The following is a 26,327-nucleotide window of genomic DNA, read 5'->3' on the forward strand; positions in this document are numbered from 1 at the left end:
GTTAAAGTGAACTACAAAGTCTCACCAACACCAACATGGCCGCCAGCGTGGAACACAGTTCTAGCTAGGTTAGCCTCTGTTAGCAACACCAGCTAATATAGGGTGACCATATTTGGATTAGCAAAAACCAGGACACTCGGCCCAGCAATGAGATATGATACCCAAAATTTACTCAGATGCCTTAAAATTAACATACATTTAAAGTATGCCTCCTCTGTATGGATAATGAAATGTATATATTACAAACAAAATACTATCTATAACCAAAGACACACATTCAGACATGCTTCTCAGAGGTTACTCAACATGTTTTATTATAAGTTTAAAAAACAACGAATGAAATAATGATAGAAATAATGTCTCCTGTATTAGAAAAATAAATAATAATAAATAACTGAAAAATACCTCTGCTATATTAGTAATCCAACTACTACGCTCACCTCGCACACTTTTTTTTATGTTTTTCGGTGTCCATGTGGGCTTTGAGGTCTATGGCACCCCCATTGGACACCGAAACATAGGTACCGGGTTTGCACACGGTGCACAAAGCCTCCCACTTGTCCCGACCGAGACGGTAAGTGGGGGATTTCTTTTGTAGCTCATCGTTAAATGTGCATTTACGCTTCGGCATGATGATGCAGGTCACATGCAGCGTCAATTTAATGGCCCAATGAAAACCAGGACATTTCACCACTTTATAAAAAACTCCCGGGACGGCCAGGACAGGACGTGAAAACAGGACATGTCCTGGGAAAACAGGACGTTTGGTCACCCTAGCTAATAAGGAAGCTGTTCAGGGTATTTTTGTGTTGAAGCAACGCGTCAACAGACAGAAGTCAGGCTGATAACACACAGCAGCCATCTTAGATCTGGAGGTCGGAGGTCGGCGAGGTGCATAGCTTGTTAGCTCAGTTAGCCATGCAGCTAGCAGGACTACCAGGGGAGTGTTGATGCTCATACAGCAGCTTTGGACCGCTGAGAGAAAGAGGTGCAGAAAAATGACTTTGATACTTAAGTACTTTTAATATCAGATACTTTTACTCGAGTACTCTTCATGTGGGCGCCTTCACGTCGACCACCAGAACTTCAGTTTACTCCAGTTCTGTTCGGGTCCATCGACTTCATGGTTCCTGAGACTCTTTGAAACTTTTTTATTCCATCTCCAGCACTGATGGAGTGGATCATCTTCACCAACACAAACAATCTTTGTCGCCATGTTTCCCCCGGTGACGTTGCACTGGAGCCACACACACACACACACACAGACACACACAGACACACACACACACACACACACACACACTCTCTCTCTCTCTTTAGAGACTACGGCGTCTGTTGAGGGTCAGAATAGTGTTTTTCCCCTGTGATAACTTTGATGACTGTAGTTTGAACACTGACATCATAAACATGTTTTTAGATTCAGTGTGACTCACTGATGACGTCATTATAAATCCACTTAGAGAATCCTGCTAACTGCAGAACTCCCCTGAGAATCTTCATGTTTTAAGTTGTCTTCAGTGTCACAGTGATCCAGCGACAGTTGTCTGTACAACCATGAGTACCCTGCTAACAGGAGAGGCTGACTGCTAATTCGGCTAATATTAATATTTGTTTCTATTCAGTTAAATAGTTTCCAATAACATACTTTAAAACTCAAATCACTCACAATTCGCAATTCACCCTCAAAATCTCTCTTCCTCCAGGAGTCATAACTGAGTCAAAGTCTGAAGTCACAGACATGAGACACATATTTTTAGATTCAATGTGACTTAAACTTCTCCAGGATATCATTATATCTGATTTCCTTCAGAATAAATGTCCATAAATCTACTTAGAAATCATTAAAAAAATTCCCATTCAGAACTCCCCTTAAAATGTTAATGTTTTTAATTTCTTCAGTGATCCAGTGACAGTTGTCTGTACATCCATGAGTACACCGCTAACAGGAGCTGCTAACTGCTAATTCAGCACATATGTTTAATGCTAATTTAATAAAACATAAACAAATTCTGGACAATATACGTGTGTGTGTGTCTGTCAGGTAAATACGTTTTCATCACCTCAGTTTCTTGTCAGTGCGGTTAGTCAACGTCAAACATCACGAGTTACTGTGTGTCTACAAAACGAGAGGGGTTGGATCAGGAAACACCTGGAAGTCAGGAAACACACACACACACACACACACACACGCACACACACACACACACACACACACACACACACACAGTAAAGACAGCAGTGTTTTGTTTCAAAGCAGTAAAAATGATCCATAAAATCAGTTTCAGTCTGAGGCTTCATGACGAGCGCTGTCTTCTGACCTTTGACCTCGCTGTGATTGGTCCACACAGGAGTGACTGTGATGTCACAACTCAATGTGACCACAGGGGGGCGCTGTTGGCTCACATGAACTCAGCTACCTAACAAAAGTAACAGCTGACGGAATGAAGTAGAATTAAACTACATTAAATTAATTAAATCAAAGAATAATGAAAATAAAATAATTAAAATAAGATAAAAAAAATACATTAAAATGAAATAAGATAGCTTCAGCAGCAGTGGTTGAAGTACTCAGATCATCTGCTGGACCTCCTTCAACTCTCAGTGAATTACCCACAATTCATAGCTGAGTGGTATTAATAGAGAGTGTGAGCGCACAGAGCTGCTGCCCCCCCTGCTGGACAGCACAGCACATTACAGCCTGATGGACACTACTCACCAGCAGCAGTACTGCAGTACCGCAGTATACTGTGAGTACTCTGTGGGGGAAGAAGTACTCAGACCCTTTACTCGAGTATAAGTTACTGCACCACTAAATATTTTATCAACAATAAAACATTTAAAAGTAAAAGTATTTGTATCATTTACTTGTACTTTTGATACCTCAGTACATTTAATATCAGATACTTTAAGACTTTTACTCGAGTACTCTTCATATGGGAGACTTTTACAAAAGTAATATTTTAACACCATATCTTTATGTTAACTCTCATACTCCTGTTACTACTACTTATCAGTGATGGGATGTAATGGAGTACATTTACTCAACTTAAGTACAGTTTTGAGGTATTTTACTTGAGTATTTCCATTTTCTCTTACTTTATTCTTCCACTCCACTTCATGTTGGAGACAAATATTGTATTTTATACTCCACTACATTCGTCTGATAACTTTAGTTACTAGTTACTTTACAGATTACATGTTGCATCAGATATATAATTCTCACATGTTTAATCAAACCTGAGCTCAGAGACAAGAACGACAGAAGCAGCCGACATTATTCACGTTTATTAATAAAATAAAATAGTTCATTTCCTTCTCTGATACTCTGATATGTGCGTCACGGCTCGTTCAGTTCAGACGTACACTTTAACTATGATTATTGTTATTATTCCTCTGGAGACTAAACAACATCGGACTGTTTCTGCAGAACATTTACACATTTCTGCTGAAAACTCTCTGAATGATGCGATGACGGACAGAAGGGGACGATGTTTCCTCCGGGACCCTCCCACATGTTTCCAGTCTACATGTCTGAACATTATCAGGAGATTTACGGACTAATAAACAAACATGTAAACAAAGTGTCTTCACTGGAAACCTCTGACATCAGGCTTTAAAAACTCCACCAGGGTTCAGTTGTTTTGTGAACCAGCTGCTCACTGACACATCAGATCTACACCTGTCAGGAGCTTCACTGCTGGGCTGGTTTTATCTGACAGGTGGATTACAGTGTGACACCAGCAGAGGGCGACGTTACTCAACTGGAGGAGCCGTCACTCTGTGGTGTCCTGACTTAAACTGAACATCTGCTCCTGTCACCCTGTGTTACAGAGGAACTGTATCTGCAAACCTTAAACTTCATATACATGTTTTGGTGTGAAACCAGTTAGAAAGCTTTATATTTGGTCCAGTAGATTCAGTAGATCCAGTAGATCTCCTCAGCTCTGATGTAATCCTTTGAGGCAAGTCTCCTTGTTCTTGTTGTGAAAGTGTCTGAATAACAAACTCAAACTCTTTTACTGGACGTAACTTTGACGTTCACAGTCGCCCCAAAGGATTACAGCCGTGTGGCAGCTGTGAGATCTACTGGACCGATTGGTATCATTCATAGGTGAGGTGGGGCCCAGCTGAGCAAAACCTGGACCCTCCTACTGACACCTGGACCCTCCTGATGACACCTGGACCCTCCTCATCTACACCTGGACCCTCCTACTGACACCTGGACCCTCCTCAACTACACCTGGAACCTTCTCAACTACACTTGGACCCTCCTCAACTACACTTGGACCCTCCTAACTACACCTGGAACCTTCTCAACCACACTTGGACCCTCCTAACTACACCTGGAACCTTCTCAACTACACCTGGAACCTTCTCAACTACACCTGGAACCTTCTCAACTACACCTGGAGCCTCCTCAACTACACCTGGAACCTTCTCAACTACACCTGGACCCTCCTCAACTACACCTGGAGCCTCCTCAACTACACCTGGAACCTTCTCAACTACACCTGGACCCTCCTCAACTACACCTGGAGCCTCCTCAACTACACCTGGAACCTTCTCAACTACACCTGGAGCCTCCTCAACTACACCTGGAACCTTCTCAACTACACCTGGACCCTCCTCAACTACACCTGGACCCTCCTCAACTACACCTGACTCTCCTCAACTACACCTGGACCCTCGTGGATCTCACTGAAAAGATTTTAGAAAATAAGGAAGTAGTTTTTGATTGGTCGGCAGCAGCGTTGACTGTGAGGACCTTCAGGTGTCTCAGGTGGTGTTCCTTCTCCTCATCATCGTCAGTCCGGACCTGAAGGACCCGGCCCTGCTGGACAGCGAGGACTGAGCGTCCCTCATGTTGTTCCTGAACGTCCTGGTGGAGTAGTAGTACAGCAGCGGGTTGACCACACTGTTAGATGCCGCCAGACACAGCGTCACCACCACCCCCCTCTGCAGCGCCACCGTGACCACACAGTTCCAGCCGCCGCAGACGGCGTGCAGGTGCAGAGTCCGAATCACGTGGTAGGGCAGGAAGCAGAGCAGGAAGGTCACCGTCACCATGGTGACCAGGTGTACGGAGCGGCGTCTGTTGCGATTACGAGTGTTGCTGCTGCGGATGCTGGAGCGGGCCATTAGGCGGCGGACGAGTCTGCTGTAGCAAACGATGATAGTGAGGAACGGGAGGAGGAAGCCCAGAGCCACGCCCACGTAGTTCAAGATCAGGACACGCCCCCAAGAGGAGGGGCTCGCCGGCTCGAAGCAGCGAGGTAACCCCGCCCTGAGAGAGCAGAGAGATAAACAAACCATCAACCTCTAAATCACTCGTCACTGTGAACATAGTTTGTTATCAACAAAGCCTGACAGCCGGTCGACGGGCCTGGTGGTGACCCCGAGAGGCCGGAGTGTTTATTACAGCCACGAGTGTTTATCTCTTAAAAAGCCTCTGCGTCACGGAGCAACATGATCATTTTAAGTGTTTGTTATGTCTTCTCTCTCTTTTAGCTCCATTTTTGGTCACCACCACCTCCTGAGGGAGATTTCTGACCCTGTAGCTGCTGAACCATGTTCACCAGCAAAACCAAAACAAGGGGCTAAAAGAGGCTAAAACGCAGAGATGCTATGGCTATTTTTAAAAATAGCATCATGAGATCCCTACATGAATAAATTAGTGTGCGTTCTTCTTCTTCGCTTTTGTTTATCATTAATCCTAACGACGGCCCGTCCTGTATGTTTGCGTCTGTATCCATAGTAACCGTGAGGACAGCAGCAGCTGATCGCTGTGAACATTAATCACCGTCATCCAAACATGAAACACGCCGGCACACTCCCTAAAAGTCAGAGATCCTTTTATAGCTGTGCTGAGAACTGAACCGTCCCGCAGCTAAGCTCGTTCTGTTGGTCCACTCGTCTGAACCTCGTCCAGAGTTTACAGAAACGACTCGGCGACGTGCAGCGTTACTCATCGTTTATCTCACTGAGCCTCCTGATATTCTCTGGAGAGCTTAAACAACCAAACTGCTGCTTCTGTTGGTCCGTCTGTGTGTCAGAGTTCAGACTGATTACAGTTCATTTCTCAGGAAGACAGCGTGATGGATCAGCTCGCAGCGAGAGGAGAAACAAACTGACGATGTTTGAGGGAAAACATGAGAAAACTCCTCCGTCCTCCAGCTGCGACGTCACTGCTGAAGAATAAATGTTTTCAGAAAGAGAAGGTTTAAAAAGTTTTAAAATAAATAAATAGTATGAATAATTATCATAAATAAATCACTAAAATTAAAAGTCTAAAGGGAAAAAAAATAATTATACACTGATAAACTTTAATCTTAAGGAAATCTGTATTATATATATACTTTAACATATATATATGTTAAAAAAGTAGATGAAGTAATTACAAAAAATCAAAATGCTTTAAAGGAGATAAAGTTAAAATCACTTTAAAACATCATAAATAAAAAATAATAATTTTAATAAAATAAATTCCAATAAATAAATAACAAACAAAGTACATTTTAAAGTGTAAATAAATTATTTAAGTAAAAAAAAAAGGTGGAAAAAGGCAAAAAAAAAATAAAAAATTTTGAGGCAGATAAAGTAAAAAACAAATTCATATTAAAACGCTCCAAAGTTAAATAAGATAAAGTTTAGCAGTTAATAGCATAAAATTATTATCATGTTGTATCATATTACACATATTTCTACATGTTTTGATGTATGGACCTAAGATAATATTTAAATAGAATTAAAAAAAGTAAAAGTCAAATTAAATTCAATTAAACTAAAGAAAGAGGTCAAATTATAAAATAAAACTTAAATAATTAAAGAAAATAAAGAAGTTTAAAGAGTTATTTTCTCTTTCTGAGCGTCTCACCTGTTTGTCACCCCATTGGACAGGAAGGGGACGGACAACACGCCCACAAACAGCCAGACTCCCAGACAGACCAATAAGGAGCGAGTGGGCGTGGCCAGAGTCCGGTGGCGAAGGGGCTGGGCCACGGCGAGCCAACGGAGCACGCTCAGTAGAGTGAGGAAGAGGATGCTGAGGAGGAAGAAGAGCAGCGACTCGTTAGTGTGTGTGTGTGTGTGTGTGTGTGAGTGTGAGTGTGTGTGTGTGTGTGTGTGTGTGTGTGTGTGTGTTACCTGGTGTACAGGTTGACGTAGAAGCCGTAGACGCAGATCCTGCACAGCCAATCAGGAAAGACCCACACGCCGCCCTTGAAGTAGTAGGCCAATCGCAGCGGGAGGGTGAGGGAGAAGCTGCCGTCTGATAGGGCGAGGTTCATCATGATGACGCAGGAGGCGGAGTTTCTGGAGGGGAAACAGGAAGAGGAGGATTTCTGTCGTGGTTTATCTCTTCATGACACTCATTTAAATTATATTAAGGCTCACAGTTATGAATAATTAGGGGCGTGGCCTCTTTGAGTGACAGCTAGCTGGTCAGCTAATCCAGTCACTGATCTGGTCTTCACCATATTTTCTGTCTTTCTGTGCAGTTAATTGGACTGACAGACGGGAGGGGAGGGACAGACGCCGGTGTTTTGGATTAACGAGCGACTCTGTTAGCGTTAGCCTGCAGACAGCTGCTGGAGCCAGCGAGGTATAAACACAGGGACTGCAGCAGAGCACAGCGTTTGTTTTTTGGATAAAAAAGTGGATTTACGTTCACACTCGAGGGCGATTACAAGTTTAAATCTTTGTGGGCACAGAAATCAAACTGAATATTAGAGTTTAATGTGGATTCATCGGAGCCAATTTAAAGAGTCGAGGTTTCTGTTCTTGATAAAGTCTGAGTTTGATGTCCAAAAATATGAAAATGTAAAAAAGAGTTTAAGTTATTTTAACGCCTTAATGATGACATTTACAACATAAAAACAGCTGGACAGGAGTGTTTTTGTTAAAGGAACAGTTTACCCAAAAATGCAAATTCAGTCATTATCTAATAATTGAAGTGTCGTAGTCCACAAAACATTTCTGGAGCTTCACAGTAAAACAGAGTTGCAGCATTTTCTTAAACAACTGAAGTAGCTGGAGACTTGATTTAAAACGGAAAAAAACAATCAGAAATCAGAGACAAAAGACCATTCAGAACTCCCTTAAGAATTTTCATGTTTTAAAGTTTTCTCCTGTATCACAGTAGTCCAGTGATAGTTGTCCGTACAATCATGACTACACTGCTAATGGGAGCTAGAGTATCTCTTATTTTCTTTTAGTGCATTTATGTACATTTATTCTGAAAGGACATCAGAGATAATGATATCCTGGAGAAGTTCAAGTCACACTGAATCTAAAAATATGTGTTTCATGTCTGTGAGATCAGATTCAAATTAGTTATGACTCCTGGAGGAAGTGTTAATTTTGACACGAGTTGCAGCGAGAGTTTTTTGTGGTTAATATAAGTTAATATTTGTTTCCATTTAGTAAAATATTCTTCATTAATATCAGCCAAATTAGCTGTTCCTGTTAGCAGTGTACTCATGGATGTACAGACAACTGTCACTGGATCACTGTGATACTGAAGAAAAGTTAAAAACATGAAGACTCTCAGGGGAGTTCTGCACTTAGAAGGAACGTCTTTTTTTGGGATTTCTAAGCAGATTGATGGAGTCATCATCTCTAAATGAAAACAAATCCCCAGCCACTTCAGACTGCCTGAATTTTCATTTTTGGGTGAGCGCTGTCATTTGAATAATATATCAACAACACATCCTGTTTGGTTTTGACAGTGTAGTATTTGACTCAGACACAATCTGTCACAATCTGAGAAATGTTGAGCTGCTGTCAGTCGGTCATCAGTGGATTGAAGAAGAGCCAGTTTATTTTTAGCTTTAATTCAGTGGGTGTTGGATCTATTTTCCTATCTCTGTTTGTTTAGCTTCGCTTCAGTGCAGCAGAATGTCACACAGCAAGTCTGACGTTTCAGTCGTGACGTCAGGAGCCGATCAGTCAGTGAATATATGACTGACATGCTGATTGTTTCTTCACTGTACTGACAGTCGGACAGAACCAAACTAAACTGGTCTGATGTCGGGTTGTGTGTCTGAACCGGACCAAAGATCCTCTGTGAGAGAAGAAGCTTCACTCCGTACAACTGGAGTGTATCTGTAGTTCAACAACTCCAACAGAGTGAGACGTCTTCTTCAAAGATGATCTTGCGTCAGGTTCAGGAGCCAAACTCTCCCGTTCATCAGATCAGATCAATGAGCTGAGCCGATACACTTGGATCAATAGCTCGTGAATAATAATGTTTGTCAGACTTACAGGAGCAAATGATAAGATATGAAACACGTCACGGTCAGAGTGAAGAAACAACAGTGTCACCTTCTGTCAAAGATGTCTGCTCAAGTTAGCATGCTAACCAGCTAGCAACGGCTATCTGGGCTATCAGACTATCACCTCTCGCCAGCTAGCTGGTTAGCATGCTTTGTCTGAGCAACTTAAAACTTCAGTCGTTTCTTACAAACTGCTCCTTTAAAGGACTCTGGGACATCTGTGACTTTTCAAACAGCCTCCTATCACCTGTCAACACACCTGACAACACACCTGACAACACACCCAACAACACACCGTCACTTCATGATTTGAATCTTACAGTTGAGTTTTGCATACCACACCGCACACAAACCAGGAACACAGGAACATGAAGAAGCGGCTCATTATGTTGCCTGCAAACACCGAAACAGGATCCAAACTCAGAGCTAACTTTGTGTGAGCTCAGTGCTGACTGAGCTGTGAGCTGCACAGAAACATGGAGAGATTTGAATACATGTTGGATGATAACAGGTCGTCAGGACACCATCGAGTGGAGTCACATAATCTCCGTGTGACGACGAGTTCAGCAGTTATATAAAAGGACTGTTAATATTTGCATTGAGTGCAGACGCAGGTTTCTGTGTACTTTTCAGGGAAGTACTTTATTACTCAGATCAATTATCTGCTGCTGCAAATATCGAAGTCGGAGCATGTATTAACACGGCACAGCTGCTCAGTGTCCGATGAGATACTACAGATAAATCAGTTAAAGGGACAGTTCACCCAAACAGTACGATCCAGTCATCCCCCCTCGCCTCCTCAGATCAGGTTGTGGTCTCGACGAGCTGTGTGGATTTTACCGTTTGGGTGAACTGTTCCTTTAACGTGTCACATAAGCCGCCTGCATCATAAAGTAGTTTTCTGATCGTCTGAGCTGATCAACATCATCAGTGTTGGACCTGAATGATGCTCTGGTGTCACAGCAGCATCATCAGTGGAGGAAAGCCTTCACAGAGTCCAGAGTCCACATACTTTTGGCCATGTGGTGCTGAATGCTGAGAATGAGTAACAGAGACGTGTGCGTGTCCAGACCTGCGGCTGCTCTGCAGCAGAAACACCCCCAGAGCTCCGATGTTGCAGACGAACGCCACAGGGAACAGCAGCAGGTAGGTGAAGGTGTAGGCCCGGTACTTGAAGGCATCATCGTCGTGGAAACATTGTGACAACCCCCCTGTCGTCGAGGAGTTGTTACAGGCGATGGGGGTCGTTAACAGACGTCCTACTAAAACATACAAAAATACACAAACATAAGCACAGATATACACACATAAACACACAAACAAACATAAACACAAACATAAACACACATACACATGGTCAGTTTGCTTCTTGGTTGGTTGGTCAGTTGGTTGGTTGGTTGGTCAGTTAGTTGGTTGGTCAGTTAGTTGGTTGGTCAGTTGGTAAGTTGGTTGGTCAGTTAGTTGTTTGGTTGGTCAGTTGGTTGGTTGGTCAGTTAGTTGGTTGGTTGGTTGGTTGGTTGGTTGGTCAGTTAGTTGGTTGGTCAGTTTGTTGGTTGATCAGTTAGTCGGTTGGTCAGTTGGTTGGTTGGTCAGTTGGTTGGTTGATCAGTTAGTTGGTTGGTCAGTTGGTTGGTCAGTTGGATGGTTGATCAGGTAGTTGGTTGGTCAGTTGGTTGGTTGGTCAGTTGGTTGGTTGGTTGGTCAGTTAGTTGGTTGCCTTCAGTCAGTTGTCTTATAGGTGATCCTCATATCATTCTACTCAACAGTTCCAGTCTCCTACATGTTGTTTCACTGCAGAAGACACTTCTAGTTAAAGTCGGTCACACTTGTAAACATAAATTACTTTTGTATACGTTTTTATTTTGATGTGTAGATATTTTTTATCATCATTCTTCTTCTGTTGAGTTTGACGACAGATGATCTGCAGTAGTCTCACGGTGTTGATTTACAAATTACACAACCAGACCAAAGAACCACAGGACCAGGAAACTGATGGCTGAGCGTGAGAGAGCGCGCGCGCGCGCGCGTGTGTGTGTGTGTGTGTGTGTGCGTGTGTGTGCGTGCGTTTGTGTGTTTGTGTGTGCGTGCGTGTGTGTGTGTGTGTGTGTGTGTGTGTGTGTGTGCGTGTGTGTGCGTGTGTTTGTGTGTTTGTGTGTGCGTGCGTGTGTGTGTGTGTGTGTGTGTGTGTGTGCGTGTGTGTGCGTGCGTTTGTGTGTTTGTGTGTGCGTGCGTGTGTGTGTGTGTGTGTGTGTGTGTGTGTGTGTGTGTGCGTGTGTGTGCGTGTGTTTGTGTGTTTGTGTGTGCGTGCGTGTGTGTGTGTGTGTGTGTGTGTGTTTGTGTGTCTGGTATGTAAACCAGATCAAACCAGTTGGTCTGTTTTAAACAGAGCTGTTTTCCTTGAACAAACAGCAGCAGGTCACCTGTTGATGCTGACTGTAAATGTAAATTTAGTCTCATGACTGTTTAACTGTCTGATTATCTAATCAATGTAAATATTGATTATCTATATGACGTCCTCTATATATTTTCATAGACCTCCTGTAGTTCACTGTCTAATGAGGAGGGAAGAGATTTGTCTCCTGGAGCTGAACTTGTTCAGAGTTTGAGGTCAGGTTTAAATATCATGGCCAGAAGATTCATTGATATCAATGATTACATTTGTGTGTTACAGATAATTAGTATTCAGTCTTGATCAGTGCTGGCCGTAAGATTTAAAGTGGAGAGTGTTCACATAGCTAACTTAAGTAGGTTCACATGAGTTAGCTTATTTATCATTTTGATTCAGTAATATGAAGTTTGGTTCCTGATCAACATGTTAACGATGATAACTTTGAAAATATAAACACATTTCAGCAAAAAAACACAATAGACCTCAAAATACCTCGAAAACACGTGAATAACATTAGCTGGACTACATTAATAAATAGCATGGTTTAGATTGATTTTGGAGGTGATGCAGGGCTCACAGCGATGGCTACCAAGTTGGCAACCATTTTGAGAAGTTGGCATCTACTTCTTTGCCTCCATTAATCAGTCGATACCGACTCGTCCGACTGCAGGATTAAATGTTCATTAATGGAGAAACCTTCCTCTGACTTCCTCCGCTCAGCGGTGTTTATGTGAATCTGCAGTGTGGCCCGACAGCTGTGACCTTTGACCTCCTCACTGATCCGTGTTTATAATGTTGCTGATGTTGGGGAATAGTTTACTCTGACGTTTGACCTCAGTGAGCGACCACAGGTCAGCGACACAGAGCGGAGCGCCGCTTCATCAGTAAACAACAACACAGTAAACAACTCGCATCGTCTCCATCTGCTGCTGTTCAGCACTTAAAGGTCCAAGTGGTAAGAAAGTTGATGTGAGACTGGCGCTGTGGGACGGCGCCGACCCGACCTACAATTCCACAGCGTCCAGCTGGAATGACACTCAAAAATCAACTTTCTTTTGGTTCTGATGATGCGACGGGCTTTTATTAGTAGCCTTTTTTAAAGTGAATTTATGTCTTTGTGTTGCGGTTCTGTTAAATCATCCGGCAGCTCAGAGAGTCCAGGCTGTCAGGGACTGCTGACCTGGACTGGGATATGGTCGGACTTTGAGGAGCTCCTGAACCCGACTAACATGTCCTCTGCAGAGGAGGCAGAGTCTGAAGACTCGTCCATATCTTCTGCAGACGTCACTGAGGTGGTAAAGAAGCTCCTCGACGACGAGGCACCAGGAGTGGAGCTGCTGAAGGATCCGGTCCTCGCTGTGGAGGTCAGGGACGCAGACCTGGATGGTGGTTCCCATTTTCAGAAAGGGGGACGGCAGCGTGTTCTCCAATGATCGGGGTATCAAACTGCCTCCTGGGAAAGTTTGTTGAACCTCAGATTCAGGAGAACCGCTGCAGATTCTGTCCTGGGGGTGGAACAGTGGACCTCTTACGGGCTTGCTGAAGGGGGTCATGGGAGTTTGCCAATCTGATCTTAATGTGTTTTGTAGACTTGGAGAAAGAGTACGACGACCCGTGTCCCCGGGGAGAACTGTAGGGGGAACTGCAGGAGTATGAGGCACCGGCGATGCTACTACGAGCTATCCGGTCCCTGTATGACCAAAGGATCTCAGGGCTCAGCTGTGGTGAGGAGAGAGTCCAGTTTGGGAGAATTGTGTCTCTGCTTTAGGGCGAAGCTTTTGATTGACCTTTCGATCTATATGCCGACCCTCACCTGTTGTCACGAGCTGCAGGTCGTGACCCAAAGAGGCTGGAATGAGTTTCCTCTGCAGTGCGGTTGGGTTCAGCCTTGGAGAGGGTGAGGAGCTGGGAGTACAGCCGCTGCTCCTTCATGTTGGAACGAGCCAGCTGAGGTGGTTCTGACATCTGATCAGGATCATCAGGAGAGCCCGCTGCGTAGATCCAGAGATTATAGATCTCGTCTGTTCTGGAGGAGCTGGAAAGAGCTGCTGGGGAAAAGGACGTCTGGACTACCTGCTGCACCTCCACCGACCCGGACTGTTTTGTAAGTCTGTGGTCAATTAAGTAATGAGTGAGCGAAACAAGTTAAATGTATTGTCATTATTAATTAGTGTCCTTTTTTAGTCAACTCGTGTCTCTTTAGGCTTCTATGAGCGTCGTCTCACCATGTTTCTATCACTGTTTAAAGTTTCTTATTTCTAGTGACCAACGACAAAACAACAGGACCCATCAGAACCAGCTGACCTGTAAACATTTGGATTCAGGACTGCTGACATGACGGACCGTGCACCTTTTAAGGACTTGAATTTTGAGAATGTGACCTCAGACTTTTTCTTTAGCTTCTGGCTTTAATGTAAATGATTTCATCTCCCTGTCAGGTGTCAGCTTTATTTTAAAGTGGTCACTCACCGTTCATCCTGTCACAGTTTCATCTCCGCAGCTCGTCCGTCCGTCCGTTCATCTCCAGATCTCTGCTCGTGTGCCTCTGCAGCGCTGAGGCTCGGTATTCAAATCCTCCTGAGAGGCTGTTTGTGGGTGTGTTAGAGGGCTGGCTGGACTTCTGTGGAAGCACACACACACACACACACACACACAAACGCACGCACACACACACACACACACACACACACACACACACACACACACACACACACACACACACACACAGAGGCAGGAAGCCAAAACACACTCAAGTTTCTTTACTCTACGAGCTCTAACGTTGATGTAAGCAGGAAAAAAACAGTCATACACATTTTCCTAAACATCGAGTTTCCTCAAAGCTCTCGACCTTCAGTGAACCAGGAACAGAACAGAACAGAACAGAACAGACAGAACAGACAGAACAGAACAGACAGAACAGACAGAACAGAACAGAACAGAACAGACAGAACAGAACAGACAGAACAGAACAGAACAGAACAGACAGAACAGAACAGAACAGAACAGAACAGACAGAACAGAACAGACAGAACAGAACAGAACAGACAGAACAGAACAGAACAGACAGAACAGAACAGAACAGAACAGACAGAACAGAACAGACAGAACAGAACAGAACAGACAGAACAGAACAGAACAGAACAGACAGAACAGAACAGACAGAACAGAACAGAACAGACAGAACAGAACAGAACAGAACAGAACAGAACAGACAGAACAGAACAGAACAGAACTGAACAGAACAGACAGAACAGCAGCAGGTCTAAACGTGATTACAGCTCTGTGTCTGTCGGCTAGTAAAGATAGAGAGAGGAATAAGATAAGAAGAGAAAACACTGCAGCCGTTCACACGATCATTCAGAACCAGTCACCAGAATAATGTTTCTTCATGCTGCAGGTTAGTTTCTGTCTCGTTTGTCCTCTGGTCATGAAGAAATGTCCTGAATGTGTCCAGTGTGGAGACCTGCTGGCTGTAACATCTCCTCCAGCTCCTCATGATGTGTCGGCTCGTTACATCATGTGATACGATCCGTCTGGTCCCACCGTCAGCCCGGACGTACCCGCGGTTCCCAGGAACATTATTCAGACGTGTCGGTGCTCGTTAAAGGAAGATGTAACATGTTCACTTGTCGACTGATTTAAATCTTTGTTTTGTTTTCACGTGTCCAAAATAAATGTGTCTTTATATTCAGTCTCCATTTTACAGCGTCAAGGTTTATTATTTTGAAAATAAAGTAAAAAAAGTCTAAATAATCTGATAAAGTCAAAGTCTAATTATTTAGAGATAAAGATGAAGGACCAGGTGATATAATATGATTTCTTGTTGGCTGGAAAATTGTGATATCAACACAGAGAAGTTACAGCCCTGACAGAGCTCTGTTACTTTATAATGTCATGTTTAAACTTTAAAACTGTGCTGTGTTTGTTTATTGTTTGTGAAGCAAACAGGAAGTCTTTAATTAACCCTGATGATTCAATTACCTCAACATTAAAGTCAAACTGTTATGAGACAGTCTTAATAATAGTGTGTGTGTGTGTGTGTGTGAGAATAAATCAAGCGTGCCGACTTATTGTTTACGTTAGCTTAGCTGTTAGCCGTTTCCTCAGCAACAACAGGACAGCGCGAGCGTCAACAAACTCCTGTGTGGGCGCCTGACCAACTAACTCCACCTCCACCTGCTGCAGTGGGACAGTCTGAGTTCATATTATTCATAGATTAGACCAATTAGATCTCCTCGTCTCCTCTGAAGCCTCCTCGTCTCCTCACCTCGTCTCCTCTGAAGCCTCCTCGTCTCCTCTGAAGCCTCCTCTTCCTGTTTGTGATGTCAGAGCAGAATGGCAGGAAGCGAAGCATCAGACGAGGAGGAGAGACGCCGTCTGCCATTTTGCGTCACCTGTGGACGGCGGTGTGAGTCTGAGGAGACGACATGCAGGTGAGCTGTCGACGTTTATCTGATGAAGACTAAACATGGCCGACATGGACGCTGTGACATCACAGCGTGAAGAGAAGCCCTGCAGCTGTGAGCACCGCGAGAGACGAAACACTTCACCTCCTCCAATCAGCTGAAGAGACACTGCTGCACCTGAACGAGTCGTCGAGTAGATCTTCAAAAATATATTTATTTACTTTTTTTTTTTTTTTCCCATTTCTGACAGTAAGTGAAGAGTTTGGGGGTTTTGGGCTGTTGTGAGGACGTTATTACAATATTAGGTTCATCAAAAAGGAACAGTTCACCCAAAAATCTGGTCTCCTCAGATCAGGTAGTGATCTCTGTGATCACAGCAGACGAGCTGCATGGAGACATCTGATGTTTAAATCAAGTCTGAAGCCGACTGAGCCTGACTTTATATCATCAGGAGGAGACGATGGCTGAGCCTGACTTTATATCATCAGAAGGAGATGATGACTGAGCCTGACTTTATATCATCAGGAGGAGACGATGGCTGAGCCTGACTTTATATCATCAGGAGGAGACGATGACTGAGCCTGACTTTATATCATCAGGAGGAGACGATGACTGAGCCTGACTTTATATCATCAGGAGGAGATGATGGCTGAGCCTGACTTTATATCATCAGGAGATGATGACTGAGCCTGACTTTATATCATCAGGAGGAGACGATGGCTGAGCCTGACTTTATATCATCAGGAGGAGACGATGACTGAGCCTGACTTTATATCATCAGGAGGAGACGATGACTGAGCCTGACTTTATATCATCAGGAGGAGATTTCAGTCATTATTTAAATGAACTGCTTCATTAAGAGAAGATTAATATATCTTAACAAACGACAGAAGCTTTAAATGAAACGTAGTGAAACTAAAAGTTTAATATTTCTCTCTGAGACGTCGTTGAGTGGACGCAGCATTAAATGGATGAACTCAAGTAAAGTAAAAAGTATCTTAACACCTGTGTAAATGTACTTAGTTACTTCCCAGCACTGAGTCTGACTGCATATTTACATGAACATGTGTTGAGGCTGAAGTTAAAGAGAGTTTAATCATTGAACCAGTTTGTTTCTTTAATGTTAAGTTTCAGTTTTAGTGTCGACTCGACTAGAAGAGTGAAAACTGGTGCAGTCGTGTTCAGAGCCAGCAGAGGGCGACGTTCACTCACACAACACAACACGACACGACACAACACAACACAACACAACACAACACAACACAACAGTGTCTCAGAGCCGTCTGATCTGTTGAAGGTGGATTATTTATTGATTCATAAACAGTCTGAATGTGTTGAGGTCAGAACTTTTCTCAGATTCTTCCTGAAGGATCGACCAGAACAACAATGACAGACAAACAAAAGATAATATTCCTCCGGACAGACGACCGAACACTTCCTGTTGTACCTGAACACATCGTGGTGAGTTAATGAACACAGATGAGTCAACAGTCCACACAGTTTCCTCCAGGAGACGTTCAGGTACTTGTGTTCAGATGTAGTCACCAGTTTCTTCACGTTAGTCACTTTTTGAATCGATCAATAAAAAATCTGAACACTTGATTATTGATTATTTTTCTGTCCGTCGACGAATCGTTTCATCGATAGAGAAAATAATAAACGAGCTGCTGCCGGTGAGAGTGAGAGAGGTTACCGTGGTGATTACAGGGTTAACGAGCAGGGCTGTGACCACACACACACACACACACACACACACACACACACACACACACACACACACACACACAGGAAGCTAAATCACAGGTTAGACGTGTTGTGTGTTCATAAACTGAGGAATCTGTTGAACTGAAGCACCAATCAGGCTGCTCCGCCCACCAGTGTGTGTGTGTGTGTGTGTGTGTGTGTGTGCGTGTGTGTGTGCGTGTGCTCTAAAGCAGATGTTCGACACACACGCCAGCAGACAGATTACTGCCTCCTCCTCCTCTTCCTCTCTGCCTCCCCGCAGGTGATGCTGCAGGTCAGAGGTGGAGCAGCTTCACCTGAGTCATCACCTCTAAACTTCTGCTTTGTGTGCAGAAGCAGGAAGTAACTAAGTACATTTACTCAAGTACTGAAGGTGTGATCTTCTCACCTCATTTATCTGACGGCTTTAGTTTCTTTACAAATGTAATTTTAACAAACAAACCCACAGAAGACGACTGACGAGGTGACAAACATCAGTCTGACGCATCATCGTCGTCCAACAACAGGGAGAGGAAATTAATCTGAGAGAAACTGTCCGACTCTTCTTCTCCTGGTTCTTCAACAGAGGACATGAAGAAGACGAACAACAAGTTCCTCAATTCAACGATCTAACGCGTCTACAGAGGAGGTGAGCACCAGAACAGAACCTACAGTGGTTCTGATTCTCCTCCAGTATTGGGCTGAAACATATATTTACAAAATCTGAAACAAATGTCCACATGATGACACACACACACACACACACACACACACACACACACACACACACAGAGCTGGTGTGTGTTTTCGTCCGTCACAAAAACAAAAATATTTCTTCTTCTCTGAAAAAGAGAATAAACCTGATGACTTGAGTTCATTCAGAGAAACAGCAGCTGTGATGTCATCGACACGCCCCCCGTCTCAGCGTGACATCATCAACAGCGATCTGTCCTCGCCGTCCTTTCCTCCGCTCAGCCTTCAACAACACCTGCACACACACACACACACACAAACTGTCATCATCATCATCAACAAACACACTAAACTCTTCATTAGTCCGTGTGTGTGTGTGTGTGTGTCTCACCTTGTCCACAGAGTGTGTCGTCAAGGTAACCTGTGTGTGTCTCCAACCATGTCCACCTGTCCTGCTCCAGAGGGCGGGGCCGTACCTGCAACAGCCAATCAGGACAGAGGCTTCAAATGTTAAAAGTCGTTCGGACACCAGAACTTTGTTTCAGTTGACGACCAGTCGATGAACTCTTGCAGCTCAGCTGACAGGAAGTTGAATATGTTACCGGTTCTGGTACCGTTGGTCTCGTCCTCTCTTCCTGACAAACAGCTGCAGCACGCCCACATGATGCCCCGTCAGCCAATGGGAGAAGGAGAAGCACAGGTCACCGTGACTCCAGGGTGGGACTATTTGAACAGCCAGTCGAGCGCCGCGGACGCTCCTCTGTCCCGCCTTCAGCTCCGGGACGGACAGGTACCGCCCACCTGAGAGGAGACATTCATTAACACTGCGGTTCTGCACCAGTCAGGAGTCACAGGGTCCAGCTGGAGGGTCAAGTGGAGATACGGACCTAATGAAGTGGACCCTGACACACGTATTAACCAGCGTGTGATTATCAATATGATCAGTGTGATCAATACATCAGTAATTATCAGTTAAAGGTGTGATGTGTGACCTGCAGCACTGTGGACGATGTCCCAGTGCAGATCTCCTTCTCTGTCCGACATCCAGTCACACAGACCGCGATCGAAGGCACAGTGGAGCACACCCACCTCTACAGCACACACACACACACACACACGCACGCACGCACAAAGGGAAAAAAATGAGGCATCGTTCCTACGGCAGCCCTCAGTGGACAAAATACTTTATACTGCTTTCACAAGTACAGTAAAGACAAACAGATTGAAGTATGAAGACCTTGTATTATATTTATGTTTTATGTTAATGTCCTCGTGATTAATTATTTAATAACATCCACACACGAGCCGGACAAACACTCACCAGGATCGTCTCTGGAGGCATCGGCTGTGTTTCCCAGCTCGATGTCAAACTCCCACACCTGGTTGTGACCGGGCTGTCGAGGGACTGCCACACACACACACACACACACACACACACACACACACACACACACAAAACAGAAAATATTCACATCTGAGAAGCTGGAAACAGTGAATTAATGTCATTATTTTCTGAGTAATCTAATCTCATTTATCCTGGGAAATAGTCCAAATTCTATCAAAAAGTCAAAATTCTGGAAAAAAGTCCAAATTCTGTCAAAAAGTCCAAATTCTGTCAAAAAGTCCAAATTCTGGAAAAAAGTCCAAATTCTATAAAAAAGTCCAAATTCTGGAAAAAAGTCCAAATTCTGGAAAAAAGTCTGGAAAAAAGTCCAAATTCTATCAAAAAGTCCAAATTCTGGAAAAAAGTCCAAATTCTGTCAAAAAGTCCAAATTCTATCAAAAAGTCAAAATTCTGGAAAAAAGTCCAAATTGTGGAAAAAAGTCCAAATTCTGTCAAAAAGTCAAAATTCTGTCAAAAAGTCAAAATCCTGTCAAAAAGTCCAAATTCTATCAAAAAGTCCAAATTGTGGAAAAAAGTCAAAATTCTGTCAAAAAGTCAAAATCCTGTCAAAAAGTCCAAATTGTGTCAAAAAGTCCAAATTCTGTCAAAAAGTCCAAATTCTGTCAAAAAGTCTAAATCCTGTCAAAAAGTCCAAATTCTATCAAAAAGTCCATATTGTGGAAAAAAGTCAAAATCCTGTCAAAAAGTCCAAATTCTGGAAAAAAGTCCAAATTCTGGAAAAAAGTCCAAATTCTATCAAAAAGTCCAAATTGTGGAAAAAAGTCCAAATTCTGTCAAAAAGTCAAAATTCTATCAAAAAGTCAAAATTCTGGGAAAAAGTCCAAATTCTGTCAAAAAGTCAAAATTCTGGAAAAAAGTCCAAATTCTATCAAAAAGTCCAAATTCTGGAAAAAAGTCCAAATTCTATCAAAAAGTCAAAATTCTGGGAAAAAGTCCAAATTGTGTCAAAAAGTCAAATGTCCTCACTGTGCACGTCCCCTCGCTGTCTTTGCGTCACGTCCTCGTTGATCCGGTTGTTCACGGTGGTCGTCAGCAGGGAGGTGGGTGTTGGCTCCACTGTCGTAGTGATGATAGTAGTCGGTGGAGGAGGAGCGGTGGGACCTGGTGATGGAGGAGCAGTAGGTCTTGGTGGTGGAGTCGTAGGGGCTGTAGTAGGAGATGTAGTTGGTGTAGTAGTGATAGTAGTAGTAGTTGGAATTGGTGTAGTAGTAGTAGGAGGAGTTGTAGTAGTAGGAGTTGTAGTAGTAGTTGGTGTAGTAGTTGTAGGAGTTGTAGTAGTAGGTGTAGTAGTGGGTGTAATAGTAGTAGTTGTAGCAGTAGGTGTAGCAGTAGGTGTAGTAGTAGTAGTAGGAGTTGTAGTAGTAGGTGTAGTAGTAGGTGTAGTAGTAGTAGTAGTAGTAGTAGTAGGTGTAGTAGTAGGTGTAGTAGTAGTAGTAGGAGTTGTAGTAGTAGGTGTAGTAGTAGGTGTAGTAGTAGTAGTTGTAGTAGTAGTAGGAGTTGTAGTAGTTGTAGCAGTAGGTGTAGTAGTAGTAGTTGTAGTAATAGGTGTAGTAGTAGTATCAGGAGCTGTGGTAGTTGGAGTATCCAGTTCAGTTGTAGTAGGCAGAGTGGTAGAAGTAGTGATGGTAGTAGCCAGTGTTGTACTTGAAGTAGTAGTAGGAGGTATTGTAGTGGTTGCCATCAGAGCGGTAGTTGTCGTGGTCGTTGCCTGAGTTGTTGTAGTAGTAGTAGTAGTAGTAGTAGTAATAGTAGTAGTAGTAGTCGGAGTTGTAGTGGTGGTGGGGGAAGTGGTGGTGGTGGTGGGAGTTGTAGTTCTCGGCTTCTGTGGCTCCAGAGTGACTTTGAGGACAGCTGGAACAAAAAAAGACGATAACATGATATAAAGTCCATGAATCCAGTTTTCGTGACAATGTTTATTTAATTCTTTAAGTTTAATTTGCTTCTTTAGACATTTTCTCTGTGTCAACACAGAACACACACCTGCTGATGGTTCAGTGTTCACCTTTTTTTACTGTTTGTTTCAAAGGTCACGTACCTGAACGACATCATTTATGTCAATAACAATGACACATTTGCAGAATAGCATCATAGGCTTATCTTGGATCAGAACATACAGCCTCACATTGTGTTTTAAGTGTAATCCGACTGACATGCTGTTGGTTTAAACTCTAAACGACTCCAAGTGGTGTTTGAGGAGTGTTGTTACCTGCACAGCTGCCGTCTTTACACCTGCACTTTGGAGAGGCTGGATTCAGAGAACAGAACGGCCGAGTGTCCTTATCTGCCAACACCCGAGAGAGAGAGAGAGAGAGAGAGAGACTGAATGTCACATCTGGTTCAACAGATCATTGGTTTTATGACCCGACAAACTGTTCAAGCAGCATTCGGTGATTCAACAATAAACAACAAAAGATGGAAATTCAGTTTGTAACAATGTTCAGCTTCAAATCTGTCCAGAGTGAACCCTCTTCACAAACAAATCGATAAAGGATCTTTGGCAATGTCATCAGTTTTTCCCTCCAGAGTGAACCCTCTTCACAAAGAAATCAATAAAAGATCTCTGAAAAAGAAAATAAAACAACATCTGTGACGCTGTCAGTTTCCTCTGGTACCAGTCAGCTGATCGTCTTTTGGAAGTGATGCCGCAGGCTACATAAGTTAGCTGTAGGCTAATGTCAAGCTATCTACAGGTTAATGGTTAGCTAGCTGTGTCGTCTTTAGCGTGATGTTTTGTCTGATCTTCTGAATGTGTACTGTCGGCGGGGTGAACAGAAACAATACTGGCAGCTTCTCAGAACCTGCTTTAGATTTTAAAGATCAAAAATGAAAAGTCATTTTGATTTAATTTCACATGAGAACGCCAACTTGTACCAAAACAAACATGGCCGACAACCAGCTGAAGAGTTGAAGAGGCTAAAAACGGAAGAAAACAGCACAGAGTTTGGTGGAGACGGCTCGAGGTGAAGCTGTGTCTCTGCCTCACCGATGCAGGTGTACCGTCCATTGATGTACGTGAGTTTGAAGCCCAGGTGACATTTACACATGTAGCTCCCGAACGTGTTCACACACTTCCTGCGACGAGGACACACATCGACGCCGAACACACACTCATCGATGTCTGCAGAGAGAGAGAGAGAGAGAGAGAGAGAGAGAGAGAGAGGATGAACTACATCTCTGTCAACGTTTCATCACCCCGCAGCAGAAAAACCACCAGACTGACCGATGCAGGTGCGTCTGTCAGGACCCAGCCGTAACCCCGGCGACGGACAGGTACATCGGACCGCCCCCTTGATGACCTCACAGCCGTACTGACAGTTGGCATGGTAACAGGTGCGAGCGTCTGTAAAAACAAACACATCAGAGAGAAGCTTCCAAAATGTAAACTATTACATATTACTATCACTGGAAAGTAATAAGTTACATGTGGAGTAATGAGTTACTGATACTGAAGTCTCCAGCTACTTCACTTGTTTAGCAAAATGCTACAACTCTGTTTTACTGTGAAACTTCTCCTGACTTTACGTCATCATGGAGGGAGGAGACGATGACGTGTGCAAAACTCCCTTAAGAATCTTCTTGTTTTAAAGTTTTGTTCAGTATCACAGTAATCCAGAGATAGTTGTCTGTACATCCATGCGTACACTGCTAACAGGAGCTGCTAACGGCTAATCGGCACACGTTTAAGTTTGAACAGTCCACAGCTGCTTCAGCTGGTCTGCAGGATGAATACTCACTCCTGCAGCTGCCGTCCGGCTGCGCTGCGTATCCGTCCAGACAGTAACACTTGTAGCTGCCTGGCGTGTTCATGCAGCGATGCTTACAGGGCCGAGGCTTCACACCACACTCGTTCAGATCTGACACACACACACACACACACACACACACACACACACACACACACACACACACACACACACACACACACACACACACGACAATACAGGGGGCAAAGGGCAGACGTCAAACATTAACCTCAGAGGCACATTTTCTCTGCTTTCACTCTTCTTGTCAACCTGTAGGATTAACCTTTGACCTCCAGCCTGTTAGTCACAGAGAGCCAGAGTGTGTGTGTGTGTGTGTGTGTGTGTGTGTGTGTAGTCTTATATTACAGTGTGTGTTTAAAGCCAGATGTTGTTTTATAGTCAGGATATGACTCATAATGTAGCCTCTAATCAGGAGATTAACAGTGTGTGTGTGTGTGTGTGTGTGTGTGTGTCTGTGTGTGTGTCTGTGTGTGTGTAGGTGGGTGGAGTACACCTCCTTGGTCTATGTTTAGAAGCAGTGGTGTGTGTGTGTGTGTGTGTGTGTGTGTGTGTGTGTGTGTGTGTTTTGGGGGTCTTCAGGTAAAACACGCCTTTGGAGGTCAAACAAGCATGACAGGAATGTGTCTCTCGTCTCGTCTCAGAGGCATGATGGGAAATCAAATCTGTGTGAAGCTACAGAGAGCTGTGGCTTCTTCTCACACACACACACACACACACACACACACACACACAGTTACCTTGGTTACAGGCCTTGCCGGTGTATCCTGGGTGACATTTGCATCTGTCTGGTCCGACACACTCGCCGTGTTTACAACCCTGCTGACAGTGAGCTACACACACACACACACACACACACACACACACACACACACAACGTTAATATACAGTACAAGCGTCTGCTCTGAAGGTTTCTACTATATGTGTGTGTGTGTGTGTGTTCTCACGTTGACAGTGTCCCCGGTCCATCTGTCTCCAGCCCCAGCAACACTCCACATTGTTGCCGTAGCGACAGAGACCGTCGGACAACGCGACCTGGTCCGTCCAGCTGCAACACAACATCACACACACACACACACACACACACACACACACACACGTATATATTCAGAGGAGTGGATATGTTTAACATTTGTCCTGAAGTGCCGACTGTGTAGTTTATGTCGACTGTACGAGTTTAGACCGGCTGAAGTGTGTGTGAGTGTGTGTGTGTGAGTGTGTGTGTGTGTGTGTGTGAGTGTGTGTGTGTGTCTATACGTTCTTGCCATCTCCTGTTTCCAGGCGCCTGTCTGAACATGACTTATATCAGACGTGGGGGGGCAGCGAGCTGGTCTCTTCACATACTTTCACCTCTTCAGTCTGTGGTTCATCTGTTTTCTCTCATTATTACATTTAAACTGGTTTATTTACAGACGCTGTTTGAACCAGTGACTTTATATTCTGCTCACTCTGACTAGAATAATGTTTATATTACCCATAAACTCTGATCTACTTTAATCTGCTTTATATTTTGATTTCGTCTTCAGCTGCGGTCGACCGAAGTGCCTTTGAGCCATGTGAAACATAATCATTGAGGAAAAACTCCTAAAGTTCATACAATAAATACAAAAGTACACTGTAGAAACCACTTCTACACAACCAGACACATTACAGCCGATCACTTGGCTGTAACGGATAATACACACTCATATTTTACATTATTATAAACCTGTCTGCAGTGAAGTACTGAGGATGAGTTAGAAAATACCAGTAAGAGAGTTAAATAATGACAATTCACAGTGTTGTAAAAAGTACTAAACAGTCATACTCAAGTAAAAGTTAAGTTATGTTGTTAAAATATTACTTTGGTGAAAGTTAAAGTCTCCCATATGTAGAGTACTCGAGTAAAAGTCTTAAAGTATCTGATATCAAATGTACTAAAGTATCTAAAGTACAAGTGAAGTAAATAATACAGATACTTACTTTTGTTTTCTGTTATTTAAAATGTAAAAATGTGCTGCTTTGACTGATGCAGCATGTAATCAGTAACTAGTAACTAAAGTTATCAGAAACATGTAGTGGAGTGGAAGATTAAAGTAACAGAACATGGAAATACTCAAGTACAAGTTCCTCCAAACTGCACCTAAGTACAGTACTTGAGTAAAAGTACTCAGTTACATGCCGTCAGTGCGAGTACACTGTGTCCTGAGAAGTAAACATGAAGTTATAATACCGGATCATAAAGTTCAGTAAAAGACAGTTACCGACCTGTCCTCGTCCAGACGCTGGGCCCGGCTCCACACACAGAACACGGACAGCAGAACCACACTGACCCGGGTCAGCATTCTGTTCCTGTGATCCGGGACACGAACAGAACCGGGACCCGGAGAATTCCAGCACCAGTCCGGGACAGAAAACACGCTAACAACAGTCTGTAGCGACAGTTAGTGGAGACATGTCAGCGGGGCGACGCGGACCGGTGAAGGTACCGACCCACGAGAGGGCAGAAGAGTATTTAAAACAGCCGTTAGATGGTTCTGCTCAGTGACTGACGTTAAAACAGAAACAGCTGATGACGTAAAACACGACGCGACGGCGACACGTTTAATTTAAGAGGTTAAAAACACGCAGCTCCATCAGAGCGGACCCGGTGGATCTGCTCGCGTGACCGTGCGCCATCCGAGCGTCGCGCGCGCCCGA

General features: G+C 43.7%; 2 protein-coding genes across 5 annotated transcripts; both read right to left on the bottom strand.

Moving 5' to 3' along the window:
* Positions 1 to 3,213: 3,213 nt before the first annotated feature.
* Positions 3,214 to 14,553, bottom strand: cysltr3 (cysteinyl leukotriene receptor 3). 3 transcript variants are annotated; one of them, XR_014621419.1, is made up of 6 exons: positions 14,131 to 14,553; positions 10,345 to 10,534; positions 7,144 to 7,311; positions 6,875 to 7,042; positions 4,679 to 5,284; positions 3,214 to 4,637 (listed from the first exon to the last, which is right to left on the bottom strand). XR_014621419.1 is itself a non-coding variant. In XM_084343976.1 (5 exons), the coding sequence occupies exons 1-5, from the start codon at positions 14,135 to 14,137 to the stop codon at positions 4,777 to 4,779; spliced, it is 1,041 nt and encodes a 346-aa protein (XP_084200102.1). In that variant the 5' UTR covers positions 14,138 to 14,553; the 3' UTR covers positions 3,214 to 4,776. The 3 variants fall into 3 exon arrangements, 2 of the variants coding, with proteins under 2 accessions (XP_084200102.1, XP_084200103.1); XM_084343976.1 differs by having other exon boundaries at positions 3,214 to 5,284; XM_084343977.1 differs by lacking the exon at positions 14,131 to 14,553 and adding an exon at positions 10,624 to 11,004 and having other exon boundaries at positions 3,214 to 5,284.
* A 2,801-nt stretch (positions 14,554 to 17,354) lies between these two features.
* Positions 17,355 to 26,287, bottom strand: LOC311251635 (nephronectin). Of its 2 annotated transcripts, none has more exons than XM_084344169.1 (13): positions 25,896 to 26,287; positions 24,596 to 24,696; positions 24,389 to 24,481; positions 23,622 to 23,741; positions 23,108 to 23,227; positions 22,871 to 23,005; positions 22,094 to 22,168; positions 20,854 to 21,738; positions 19,804 to 19,887; positions 19,475 to 19,573; positions 19,097 to 19,283; positions 18,874 to 18,958; positions 17,355 to 18,777 (listed from the first exon to the last, which is right to left on the bottom strand). In XM_084344169.1, the coding sequence occupies exons 1-13, from the start codon at positions 25,970 to 25,972 to the stop codon at positions 18,691 to 18,693; spliced, it is 2,148 nt and encodes a 715-aa protein (XP_084200295.1). In that variant the 5' UTR covers positions 25,973 to 26,287; the 3' UTR covers positions 17,355 to 18,690. The 2 variants fall into 2 exon arrangements, with proteins under 2 accessions (XP_084200295.1, XP_084200294.1); XM_084344168.1 differs by having other exon boundaries at positions 19,085 to 19,283; positions 25,896 to 26,286.
* Positions 26,288 to 26,327: the final 40 nt, after the last annotated feature.

The sequence above is a fragment of the Pagrus pagrus genome (genome assembly GCF_965226575.1).
Source record: "Pagrus pagrus genome assembly, chromosome: 22".
NCBI classification, from domain to species: domain Eukaryota; kingdom Metazoa; phylum Chordata; class Actinopteri; order Spariformes; family Sparidae; genus Pagrus; species Pagrus pagrus.